We start from the raw sequence: 13,901 nt of genomic DNA, 5'->3' as shown, positions 1-13,901 counted from the left end.
AGGCTGTTCTTGTGCCTAAATGCCAATTAGCAGAATTCACAAAAATACCTGGCTCCATAGAATTTCTTCATACCCAAAATGCTGTAATAATGATCACCCTGAAGCTTAATAAAAAAGGTCTTAGGTTACATGGGAGCCCCCATTTTAAACTGTTCCCAGAGTAATTTTTTACTGGGAAAGACATCCCTGATGTTGACACCTAAACAATAGGGCTGCATGAAGCTTTGATCCCTGATTTGATTCAGTGGAGATTCGGCCCGATTCAGTGGCCAAATCTTCAAATCTGAATTCAATCAGGAGACCCTTTAATCTCTCTGAATTGAATCAGAACCCTCCTAATTGATTAGGAGAGATTCGGAAAGATTTGATGATTCAGACAGAGACACAGCTTTAAATGTTTTTTTCTACATACTTCAAGGTACCAGGCAGCTCATGAATGCTGAGATGGTGGGGTGGATGGAGCATCCCACAGAAGTGCAGGGGGCTCCCCAGTGCGCTCGGCAGCAGACCCGGAAGTGGACCAGAAGCACTTCTGGTTCACTTCTGGGTCTGCCGGGGAGAGCTCTGGGGGACCTCCCTGTGTCCCTCCAGCTCAGCGACTGGTGCCTTCTGGGTCTGGGGCCTGGGAAGTACTTCTGGTCCACTTTTGGGTTCGCCGGCGAGCAGGTGGGGCAGCTCCCATGCTCCTGTGGGACGCTCCATCCGCCCCAGCATCGCAGCATTCATGAGCCACACCTAGTACCTTGAGGTTGATATAAAGATGGGTTAGCTTGATTAATTGGGTAGGTCATAAGAATAAGTACAAGTAGTTCAGAAGTTTATAAGTTCATAAGTTCAAGTATTTTAATATCTGTCTAACAAATTGTTTAGTGAGCAGTTTGATCTATGCATGAATAACTAATGCTAAATATAATTTTAGGAAACATAAGTACTAACATAGAAAGAAAACTATTCCGGAGTTGGCTTGACCCAACTGGAAGGAGGAAGACACTGAGGTCGGCTTGACCCAACTAGAAAAAGCAAAATGCCCTTGTGATGATTCCCATCACAAGAGATAATTATAACTAACAGAAAAAATTATGTTATGACTAATCTCATTGCACGTGCAACTAAGCATATGTAGAAGGAACCATATAAATATGAAAGTTAAAAATTCCTCTGGGTAGCTCTTGGTCCTTAAGGCGGGAGTCTACCCTTCTGCAGAAGCAATAAATTTTCTGCTGGCACTCCTGTGTCTCTTGATTTATATTATCACGGCTAGTGCCCACGACGCAAGACCAAGCTGTCCTTTCCTGTTTGGGCAGCTAACTCAGGTTTTGCTGACAAGGTATGTATAAAAGACATTTAAAGCTGTGTCTCTGGCTAAATCGCTGATTCTACGAATCAGCATTGAAACTTCAGATTTGGATTCAGACAAATCAAATTGGGACAGTGATCCGAATCAACTAATCAAATCACTGTCCCCGATTCGGCCAAATCTGAATCCAAATATGGCCCATTTTGCACAGCCCTAGAAAACAACACTCAAAAAGCTGCCACGCTGCTATGCACAATCTTTGTCTGATCTGAAAGTTTCTCATGCAACTTTCGGGATTTGTCTAAGAATCCTGCACCTACACTTCTCACTTCCCATAACACCCACAAGAGTGACTGCAAACCACATTATTACCATAATTATTCAGATCCACTAAATCCCATGTCTTACAGTCTATGATTTGGTTATAGGGGATAGATCTTATTGCCCTGCATGCTGTACCCCCACTCATATTTTTTTATGATAGACACTATGATGTGTAATATCTCATCTGTCAATATCTCCATGTTACTCTGAAGAAAATGAGGCATCTTTTCTAGAAATTCTTTTGCATCTAGGGGTCCTTTAGTTCTCCTCACAAAATAAATAGGATTATTCATCCTAGCTGTACTGAAAATCAGTTGTACAAAATCATCAGGATCTGTCTGTTCATTAGCCCTGTAGCCTATGGCCCATTTTGTAAGTAACCCCAGGCACCCGAAAGATCTGTCAAGCCCAGAGGTTTCTGGGAAATCTGCTTTCTGCTCCTGCCTTTCCAAAGGCAACAACCTTCAGTAAACTTTGTGTTAAAACAACATAAGAATAACTATTAAGTAACAAAGACTAACTGTCAACTATAGAATAACAAGCTTCAGACAACAGTATAATAAAAATAGCTATAGGGAAACAGCAGAGCTTAAGTCAGCATTATGCATAGACCGGAAGTGGGGAATGTTTGGGCCTGAGGGCCACTTAGGGAATTTTGGTGAGCTGTAGCAGGCTGGGTCACCACCTCCTCTCCTCCCCCATCATGCTGGGTCAGCACCCCCTCCCCCACCCACAGCAGCTCACCAAAACTCCCTAAGGCTAAGTACAGACAGGAAAAAAGCCCAAGGCTGAATCAATTCAGTCTTTGCAGGTAGTCAAAGCTGCAGAGATTAAACTGGGAAACAACTGGACAGACATTCACTTTTGATTCAGGAAATGCAGCCACATGCCTGTAGTGACTCAGGCCAGAAGCCAGGGAGCATAGAGCATGGCTCTCTGGCACATAGCCAGCATAGGCTGTGTGCTCACTCCCTCCTCCTGCTGCCCTCGAGGTCTCTGGGATTTGCAGGCCAGACTCACAGCTACAGGACTCTGGAGGTGGGATGCTCGTCACCTCCTCTTCCTGCTTCCAGGTGCCTCTGGGATTTGCAGTCCACAGTTGCAGCTGGCAGTAAGTTTTTAGTAGGGCAGGACAGCTCTGTACTTGAGGGAAGGGAAGTTTAACCCCCCTTTCTGGGGCCCAGAACCCAGCTGGGATTTCCCTGGGGGGGGCTCAGTCCCTGCCTTCCTTCCCCCCACCCTCTGTTTGCTGGAGTAGACACCACAGCACAGCCCAGGGCAGGAAAGCATGCTGGAATGTTGGGGGACTCTGATTTAGGATAAAAATCCCCCTTGCCTGACAACCTACCCTGACTGGTGACATTGCAGAATAAAAACTACTCATCCTACATGTAAAGTATCTTAATATTTTGTTTTGCTTTGTTTAATTCGTCAATAATGGCTAAAATGGTCTGAGGTCTCATTTACAGTTGCTGCCCCAAAGACCTCAAATCCAACTGTAGTTCAGATGTACTATTGAACACCACATAGATACACCTAAAAACCTCTGCCAAACCTCTGTGCTAGACCAGCACTTATTCAGGTTAACAAGATAAAACTCATCAAAAAATAGCATAGCCCTAAACCTCTGAATTTCCCTTTGACTACTATCTACTAACTCCACGCTGACCCTAGGGCCATACTTTCTGCATTTTCAGAATCACCACGCTTTCTTGTTACTGGCATATCACCCTCTGATCTGCCACCCCCACCCTCAGACCCAGACTCAGAATTGTCCCCTGGCTCACTGATGACTGTGAAACTCGAGCTAAGCTGGGCCTACTCACAAAAGTAAAAATACAAAATACTAGTGCACAATTGCATGGTGCAAGAGGATGCGAGTTTGCAGCTAGGCCATCTGAGAAGAAATAATAAGGTATCACTTCCAGTTTATCTTACTATATTCATGATGATTTTAAGCAGGCTCCAGGTTGTCTGGTATGCAACTGTGTGAAATGTCTATCCTTGATGGTAAATATTTCTTTTGCAATTAACTTGTGTTTACATGCAGGAAGACCCATTCTCCATATGTGATAGATATCTCCTCCTGATTTACTCTTGTTTTGCCTGAGTGGTTCCCTTGATCTTCCAAGGACAACTCCTCAAAAACCTTGTGCTTTTCCTAGTTATTAATCAATTTCTCGATACATTCCAAACTTAGTAGAAATGGATAACTTCTTGTCACTGAGGAAGGTAAATCATTCAAATTGGGACTTTCTGATAACCAATAATGAGCAGTTTGATTAACAGGATTTTCCTGTCAATTACTCCTTGGGACTCTCTCTTGATTTACACAACTACAAGAATGCTTTGAAGATGCTGAGCTAAAGGCTATAAAGAGAGGAACAAAACAGCTAACAGGGCGTGCTTCAAGAATGAGAAATCTCTCTGACACAAACTGATTCTATGCCCATCTGATCTTCTAGGGGAAACGATCAACACCTTGAGAAGCTGGCAAGAAACAGACAGCCTCTTGCCTATATTGGTGAGAAATTTTCACTTTATAGCTAAATACTGAACTTTGCTTTGCTTTAGGCTCATTTAAATAAAGCTTTTCTGTCATTCATCGAGTGAGCTGTTGTGTCAATCCTTTAACACTAGTCTGGAATCCCATTTTATCACTTAACACTCACCTCCCCCATCCTCAGACACAAGGTCTTTTTGTCTATCATCCTCTGATTCACCCTCCCCATCTTCAACCCCTGACATTTCTCTAGCTGTATTTGGCAAATAATCATCCTTCTGTTTTTCCCTCAGCAACAAGCTTTTATCCTTTGTCAGTTAGCTTTAGCTAGGCCCTCAGTGTTTTTCCCCTTAACCATTTACTCTTTATACCTTTTTACAGACTGTGCCACGCTACCCCCACCCTATTAGTCACTCATACACTAAGTAGCCAGCCTTAAATTTACAGTCTTTTTCTACACCATTTCGAGCACTGCCCTGGTCACAGCAGCCTTTTACTGCTGTTGGCTTTCCTTAGTATAGACATCAGGCTCTCTAAGGCCCATAAATATCTTTAGCTTGACAGTGGTGGATTTCAAATTTTTGTTAAAAAATGTCTGTTCTGGTAAGAAAACCCCCTTTACACATTTTCTATCCATTTTTCAAGAACTACCATTACTTCATTAAGATATGGCCTGGTGATGCTAATGTCCATAAATAAGTCAAAATCCAATGAACAGATGCAAGTGAAGATGTTCAGAAACAAGAATCTGGATATACTGAAGGGGAACCAGCCAAAAAGAAAGGGGGTTATAGTAATGGAGGCAAATGATCAAGTTATGTGCACGGTTTTCACTTACAGTAATACAAGAGGGGGGAAAATTTTAAAGAAGATAGAAATAAAGAGCTGACAATATTTGGCAACACAGCCTGGGGGATACTGGAAGCCATGGAATAAATTCTAAGAGGTACACGTATTACACAGCTGTAAGTTTTGATGACAAAGAGGACAGTAGAATTATTAGAGGGACAGACAGATCAGAAAAATATCAAGTGTGGAGAGATATGGTAAGAATCTGAAGCAGCATCTGGTTACTCAAAAAGAGATACATGAGAGGTCAAAAGATACAACAGATTTAAATTTGGAAGCTGTTGGCACTGGGGTTAAAGTTCATAGTATATGACAGAGAGCAGGGGTATACTGACAGGAAACATAAGATGCAGAGAAGAAGTAAGAAAGGACAAGCAGGTATTGAAAGCACCAGAGGAAACAGATTCTGAGAGGATGCAGGGGTAAGCCATTGAAAACAAACATTAAGATGTTAAGATGGATAACCCCAGAAAAGATGCAAAAGGAGAAATATCTTTTAAAGATTGGAAAGAGAGAGAGACAGAGAGAAATAGAATGTATGAGAGAGGGCATGAGGAAGAAACAGGGTTTGAGTTTTTGTGACCTGCTTTGCTTATATCCATATATATATATATATATATATCTCCATATATACATATATCCATAGATCACAGCTCAACAATGTGAAAAATTCATATAAAGCTCTCTGAATGCTCAGAAATGTTTGTTTCTTGCAAAACTTATGAAAGTGTGGATTCAAACATGTCAAAAGAAAACAAATGCATCAGAACAACTCAATTCTTAACACTGTTGTTTTTTACTTCATTTTATTAAAGCAGCACGCTGTGGGGAAGATGAATGCTTCTGTTCAGGTCCCAGAACAATGTGCTGCCCCTGGCCTTATCACCATATTATTCTGACTTTTAGAGACTTGGCAGTACTTGCTTGGTATGAGCCTCAGATCAAGGCCAGAACAGAACAAGGAGTTGTTCACTCCTATATTACCAAGGTCAACTTTTAATTCTCATATCTGTTTCTGAGACAGAGATGAGATTATACAATACAGAGAGCAAAATATCTGCCCCTCCCCCCCTTACAAAAGTTGCTACAGTCCTTTTCCATCACTCTCAAAGGGACACACTAGGGCCAGTCTGATGATCCTACTGGAAGTCTTTTGTCAGAAGCATCTCACAGACACAATCCTCCATTGCTACTAGAGATGCACTGAAAACCACACATACTGCTAGGACACAAGGCCACCAAGTTTGCAACTCCCATTAACACAGCTACATCTATACATCTAGGCTAATAAACTGACAGCTACATGCAACCAGAAGAGCAATGAAATGCCACTTCTTGGTCCCCTTTTAGGTTTCACACTGACAACATGCAAGTCCACCAGTCAGTCTCCCAGGATTAAACTGATCCAAAACAGGACAACTATAAACCAACTACAATGTGAAAAGTTTTTAATTGACTGTCCATATTCTTTTTCATATTGGTTCTTATAGGCCTTCCTGAACCTTTTAGGTTAAGTACAGATAGTCAAAAAAGTCTGAGGCTGAATTGATTCAGTCTTTGCAGGTTAGTCCAAGTTGCAGAGATTAAACTGAGAAGCAAGTGAACAGACATTTACTTTTGATTCAGGTAATGCAGCCACATGCCTGCAATGGCCCAGGCTAGAAACTGGAGGGTACTACAGCATGCCTCCTAGCTTGCTAGCCATTGGCAAAGGGAAGGGACTGAAGCGCCAAGGCTTTTCCCCGCACCCTGATTAAGCAGCGAGGCCCCAGCCCAGGCCTTGCACACTGGAGGGTGGGGGTTTAAATCCCCTCCATGGCCTACATGGGACCCTGGGTCTGCCTGGGTTGGGGAGGGCAGCGCCTCCCAGGCTTCTGCCCCCCTCCACTCAAGAAGGGGGAGCAGCTCTTACTAGGTTGAGGAGGGGCTGGGTAAGGAAAAAGGTAGCGGCACTAAATTCATAGAAGTTTGAACAGTGAGCATGTATTGAACAACAGTTTGCAAGCTCAAACACACATGAAAGAATAACCAAAAATCTTCCCCTAAGCTAAGATACAGCTCAGTAAACACCGTGAGAGCACATACAGCTTAGTCTAACTTAAAATGGAATGTAATAAACCAAAAAGACAAGAGAAAGCCTTGCATAAGTTTTACATAACCCTGAGGGCAACGTCTCCTTACAGCTAGGTATTCAGAAAGTCCTTCTTAGAGAATGAGCAGATGCTCTTAGCTGTTGAAGTGGAAAGCCCCCAGGCCTCATCTCTACTTGAGTTTTTACACGTGCATTTGCCCCTTGTTTTCTCCCTGGGGTGCCTTTACATTAGTATGTTTGTCACCTACAGCACCTTTGGCAGGACTCTCATGCATTCAGCATCTTTCATCTCTGCTTAGGTAGTCCAGTCTCTCACCTTTTTACAGGTTCTGTTTTATAATGTAAATATAGGTCTTTGCTTTCTTTGGTCACACCACCTCAGGCAGTCTGGGACCCTCTCCTATTCCCTAAGCTCCATCTCCAGCACATACATGTGATGATTGTGCCAGGTCTTTGCCACCACCTCCTATTCTGGTCCTGCAGGGCTTGGCCCTGTGCTCACAGGTGGCAGGGGACCAGACCCTCCAGCCCCGGTTCCCCAGCCTCTTCCCCCTCCCCCATGGCCTAGGGGAGCTGAGGGCAATGATGGCCCCTCCCCCTCCTATCAACTGCTTGCCTCAGTCTCTGCCAGTGGTGGGAGGGGGAGGAGTCTGCTGGTCTCCTGCTGGCCCCTGCCAAGCAGACGCTGGCTGGGGTCCCATGCTGGTGAGAGAGGGGGTTTAAACCTCACTCCCTCCCCTCTGCCTGAGCTTGCCTGCCCATACCCCCACCCCCTCTGCTCCAGTGGGGAAAAGTCTGGCAGGGGCTTTTCCCACTCCCAAGCAAATTCAACTGTGATCCCCAGCCAGGTTTACCACTCCCACTCGCTTGTCAGCCAGCCCTCACTGTTCCAGCCAGGGAGCAGATGGGCAGGGCCAGCCCTGCTCTCTGGAGCAGACAGCACAGCCCAGCCCAGGGCTGCAAAGCATTCTGGGATGCTGGGAGACTGTGATTTAACTTGAACCAGGAAGGGGTCTGGGATAGAGGTTTCATAAACTGGTCTGACCTAAATCAGTTAAGTCTGATACTACATTCAGTCAGGTTTATCTTAAATCAGTTTCAGCCATTTTGAAACTACTTTATGTGCACTGAACATCTGTTCTGTTACAGGCTAAAACCAGTTTCTGATCACTTAAATCGGTTTATGTGCAATGTCTGTACCTACCCTTAGAGATACCAAAAGACATGATCTATAGTCTTACAATCTATAACATGATAGGACATAAGGAAAAAATTACATTTGAAAATACAAATGGGAGGAAAAAGTTTAAACAGTAAGAGAGCTTTGGGTCACACATTAATTTGTTTATGCAGGTTTAATTGTGTTCATACTTCACTATACATTAAACATTAAACAGGCATGAATGAGGAGAGACAGATACAGCTTTGAATATATTCTTACCTCACCAATATTTGAATCTGTTATCTGCCCCTGAATACTCATTAATTTAATCAGTTTATCCTTTATATTGGGAGGCAACGGCTTGATATCTGCAGCATATCTGGAAATGTTCTTTGTCAAGCTCTGAAGACATCTGAAATAAAAGACAAATAAACCAGTCACAAAGAAGGATAATGTGGTTGTACTCTAATGGTTAATTAGCTATCAGTTAAACGCAAATATTGACCTACCAGATTAAAAGGGATGTGTTTACAGCCTTTGTTTTTTTGGTTAGTGTCTACTTTGTGATACCTTCTTATATACCAGTAAGGCTGTTAGTGGACAGCCATATTCTGTTAAGTAGAAGAATTAAGGGGGCACTATTTATAAAGTAGACTTCTTAGAATTATTTCTCATGTCTGAGCAAAACAGCTTGGTCACAGATTTTTTTTCCATAATCTTGATTACACAATTGTGTGCACTTGTACTAGCAACATTAGCATATCCTGTTTCATGCCTTTTTTTTTTGAATGTTGTAAATTTCCTGCTTCCTCTCTATATGGCACCCTTTGTCAGATTTTTTGACAGATTTGATGTTAGAAAATCTGTGATGTTCTGTCACTCATTAATTCTTTTTTTTTCATCTGTCTTGTAACTGAAGGTCTGGATTCTGGCTTTTTTAAAAACAATAATAAAATACAGGTACATGGAGGACAACAATGATTCTTCAAATGAAACCTGTACCCCAAAGTACACTTGATATGAGCCTTCAAGAGGCCGAGATTAATAGAAGCACCAGCTAAGAATCAGACACAAATCCTGCTGAACATACACTTAATTCTTCAATCCTGCTTCAACTATGCAAAGTTGGAGACTGTCTAAGAGGGCTTCAAAACCCAGGCAGCTTCGCTTCACATCTTTTTTATATAAGACAAGCTTGGTTCCAACATGCAGCTAGTATTCTCCATGAGACAGATCCTTTAGAAAACTCTTGAAAAAACAAACCTCTCCATTGGTAAAAAAGTCAGACAAATTATACTTATCAAGGCAGTTTTGGAATGTCTAAATGGAATGAATAGCTGAGGAATGCTATTCTAGATCAACTGTGCATGAAGCTATTTAACATCACTCTTATGAAAGAGAAGAGACTTGCAAGCACATCTGTATCACAGGAGCAATTAGCCTCCCCAGAAGAGTACAGAAAGGGTTTGTATAAGTATTTCCCCAATTTTAAATTACACTCAGAATCTGCCAGGACTCTTTTAGCAGAGGCTACTGACAGATATGATGATGTAGGACACCTCCCACAAATCTTGGCCATGCCCTTCTCCATACCTAGCAGAGTCCAGTTCTTGTACTAAGGTGCGGTGACTGCTGATCTCATGTGAGACAGGCATTGTAAGCAGCCACCCTCACCAGTATGAAAGTAGCCTGCTAATTAATTAAGGTAGTGGCAAAGTAGCTCTTATATCCTAGTGTTGCCATCCTCAGCCACTTTCAAGGGGCATAAACCAAGTTGCAAAAGTGTGGCTAAAGCAGAAGGCCCTAAAACCTGTTTTTAAGTAACACCAGAGTAAACCTTGGCAGAGCTTACACCTAGCTTAGTCAGCAAAAGTAAAGAAAGCAATTGTGCCCAGTAAAATCAGTAGTGAGAGCAAACTGAACAGTGCAAAAGGCCTGAAATGAGATATCATACAAGAAGGCTCAAAATATATAATCCAAACACATTAGAAGCAATGGTTGATGTATCCAAGTGTGTTTGCTGTAATTTTGATACAATAGAGATAGCTGTGTTAAGGTTTTGGATAAGTTGTAAAAAACAAAAGCAGCCTTGTTAGTGAAGACCATAAAACAATATGAAAATAAAACGAAGAAGTGGCAAGTAACATTCCAAGATGCTGACAGAGGGAGTAAGAAATCCACTCTTCCAAAAACTGCAATTTTTGGAAGGATTTAAACTGACACTTTCAAGGACCATAGAAAGACTAGTTCAGTACAGTTCCTAAGTCCCAGTAAAAGAAACAAATGTAAATTAAACCAACAGAGAATGTATGTTGAGAGTAAGCTGCAGACAAGTATGAGGAAAAGACTGGAGGGAAAACAAGAGAACTCAGCAAAACCAGGACTTGCTACTATTCTTCATGGCATCTTCCTGCTTTCTTCTGACTCTTCCCAGGCAGCACAATTAAAAAGCTATATTGTGCTGTCACAAATAACCAGATAGGCATTGGGATCAGTGTTTGCTCTTGTGCTCTGGGGCTGTAAACAACAAAAGAGCAAGCTGTAGATGGTCTCTTGCCTTTTACTAACAACCACAGCACCACATGTCAGCAGTCCAGGGAACACAGGGGAAAACTGAACATTTTGTTTCATCCTGGATTGGAACAGGAAGTTGAAATTTTTAACAATTCCACAAAATGAAATGCCCTGATTTTTTTGTTTCCACCTTCTTAGACACTTTTTTTTAGTTTATCATTTCAAGTTTGCTGTATTACAACAAAAATAACGAGTCATAGGTGAGATACTAAATGTTTTCAAAAAAATTCCCATATAAAGTTTAGATAAAAATCATTAGGTTCCCATGAAATGTTTTTCATTTCAGTTGTCATGCAAAATTTAAAATGTGCTTACATAAAATGTTTTGATTTATTCCCAACAGAATTTTCTGCAGGAAAATTATTTTGGCAGAAAGTTTTTAAGCAGCTCTGTTGTGAGGAAAATTAAATCTGGTCATGTTAAGTTGATCAAACTCCCAGAAGGCTTTTCGAGATGATTCAGTTAATGATTCGCAATGACTGGCCTAAAGCTAATCCCAGTAAAATGCTAGGGAACTTCAAGAACAATAGAACCACAAATAAAACCATAATGTGGTGACCACTGGGACTAATTGAGAGAGTCCGGACAGAGCCTGAGAGAGTCCAGAGAAGAGCCACGCACATGATCAGAGGTCAGGAAAACAGACCTTACGATGACAGGCTGAGAACCATGGGGCTCTTTAGCCTGGAAAAGCGCAGGGTCAGGGGTGATCTGATGGCCACCTACAAGTTTATCAGGGTGACCACCAGGATCTGGGGGAACGTTTGTTCACCAGAGTGCCCCAAGGGATGATGAGGTCGAACGGTCATAAACTACTGCAAAACTGTTTCACGTTGGACATAAGGAAGAATTTCTTTACTGCCCGAGCCCCCAAGGTCTGGAACAGCCTGCCATCAGAGGTGGTTCAAGCACCTACATTGAACACCTTCAAGAATAAATTGGCTGCTTATGTTGCTGGGATTCTATGACCCCAGCTGACTTCCTGCCCCTGGGGCAGAGGGCTGGTCTTAATGATCTTCTGAGGTCCCTTCCAGCCCTGATGTCTATGAAATCTATTAAATAATTAGTGTGGGAAAATAACACAAAAATATTCCAGGTATGTAAGGCTGTGTTATTGTAAATTTAGGATCTATAAGTCAAATATATAACAAGCTTGGCTATTATTAGTGATGGTGATGTAACTAAATGGTTAACTAGCAATAAGCAAACAAGATGTTCGTTCATTGTTCGCCGTTCATACCATCTGCATGTAGATTTCCAAGAGAAAAGATCAAGCCCTTGGAATTGGAGCAGAGCAACTCAGGAAGCTCAGTGTGGCCGACTGAAGAGAGTGACTCCTAACAGCTCTAGACAGACTGTAACATGGTGAGATTCATGCTAATACGCTCAGATTTTGTAACTGCCTGCTTCTATACTGGGAGACTCAGTAAAGTTGATTGATTCCTTTGTATTTAGTGAATCCTTTTGTTATTTTTGTATTCAATAAAGCTTCTGACCGATATCAGATGAGTACCATGGGTTAATTACATAGAGCTCTCCTTGCCCTGCGAAAAGTAGGGTTCGAGTTTCAGCCCAACAAGCTCTATTAATTAGTCTTAACACACAACGAAGTCAGTGTTCTTGCAGCTTAGAAACTGGAACATAGATGCTAAGGCCATAGGTGGTGGGAGAGGGAAACAATGACAGCAGAGCTCAGTTTAGGAGGAACTCTTGGTTCTCTAAACATGACAATATAGTATAGCATTTCCTAATAAAACGTCTACTGACAAAGTATCACAAATGAGATCCTTCATCTCCAGTACTGGAACAAATGAAATACAGCCTACATGCTGGCCTAAACTTTATAGCAGTTCTCAATGTTTTCAGACTCAAGATACCACCTGGAAAATGCCAGCCCTTAGCTTTCATTCCTTTTTTTTTTTTTTTTTTTTTGGCGGGGGGAGATGGAAAAATAATACAGCAAGTTCTCTGTTACAAAGGACTCAGAAAAACCACAACAGGCCAGAACGTTTTTAACACTATGGATGCCTATTTGAAATCAATGGGTTTATCTTACAAATCATGTCTGCACACCTAAAAGTGCTAATACTGCATGGCATTCCTGAAAGGATTCTCAAGCCATCGCTGCTTTACAATATTTAACTATTATCCTCATTGATGAAGTAGATCGGAGTGGCCAACCTGCAGCATGTGCGCCATAAAAGTGGCACAGGAAGCCTCTGTGTGACATGCTGCAGACTGGGGAGGGGGCAAACAGCGCAGCAGCAAATAGGGCAGGAAGTAGAGCATCAACTCAGGCAGGGAGGGAGCAGGAAGCAGAGCAACAGATCTGTAGGAAGTACAGGTTAGGGGGCAGAAAGCAGAGTGGTGGTGGATTAGGCACAGAAAGACAATCAGAGTGGTACTCGGGGAGGACATGGGGCTAAATTTGTGGCACACCTGCTAAAAATGTTAGCACCATTGAACTAGAGCAAGGGTGATCAACCCCCTGGCCTATGGGACAGATCCATAACCCCAGCACTGTCATGTGGTCCATAGGGCTCTCCATGGCTGCCAAATTTCTGGGCTTATGGGGAGCCCTAGCCCCCTGCATTCTAGATTGTGTCCAAAGGGCCTGTTTCAGGAGCATGGGGCTGGAGGAGGGGTAGATAGGCTGACTACCTGTCCCTAACTGGGAAGGACAGTCCCAGAATGGGAACATCAAGTCCTGGTCCTGGGCTCCATAACTCCAGGACAGCATTTGTCCCGGATTCGTAGAGTCATACAGGAACCAGAAATAGCAGGTTTCCCCTTGCAGGCTTTCGAGCCTGCAAGGGGCTACTGGGAACAGGAGCTGGGGTACATATGCACATGGCCGGGAATACAGCCAGTTAGTGTGGAGAGGAGTTCCTTGCACACTATGGGGCAGAAGAGGCATGAGGGGACAAGGGAGGCAGATTGAGGCCTGCACGGTTGTTGAGCTGGCGTTGATTTGTCCTCATATATATATATACACACACACACACGATATTTTAGCAATATACCATTTAGCTGTTAAAATTAAAGTTTTTTTTAATAAAATCATTTATAGTTATCATTTATTGTTTTGTCATTAAACCTT

At 42.5% G+C, this 13,901-nt stretch overlaps 1 protein-coding gene across 4 annotated transcripts in view; it reads right to left on the bottom strand.

The window, feature by feature from the left end:
• Window positions 1-13,901, bottom strand: part of AMN1 (antagonist of mitotic exit network 1 homolog) — a 74,350-nt gene that overhangs the window by 46,819 nt on the left and 13,630 nt on the right. For all 4 annotated transcript variants that reach the window (XM_090043343.1, XM_090043345.1, XM_090043344.1 and 1 more), the window contains exon 2: window positions 8,507-8,639. In XM_090043343.1, coding sequence (XP_089899469.1) covers window positions 8,507-8,639 — 133 coding nt within the window. The remainder of the gene's footprint in view (window positions 1-8,506; window positions 8,640-13,901) is intronic.

The sequence above is a fragment of the Crocodylus siamensis genome, chromosome 4 (genome assembly GCF_052110815.1).
Source record: "Crocodylus siamensis isolate JL-2025a chromosome 4, ASM5211081v1, whole genome shotgun sequence".
NCBI classification, from domain to species: domain Eukaryota; kingdom Metazoa; phylum Chordata; order Crocodylia; family Crocodylidae; genus Crocodylus; species Crocodylus siamensis.
This window is presented reverse-complemented; position numbering and strand designations above follow the sequence as displayed.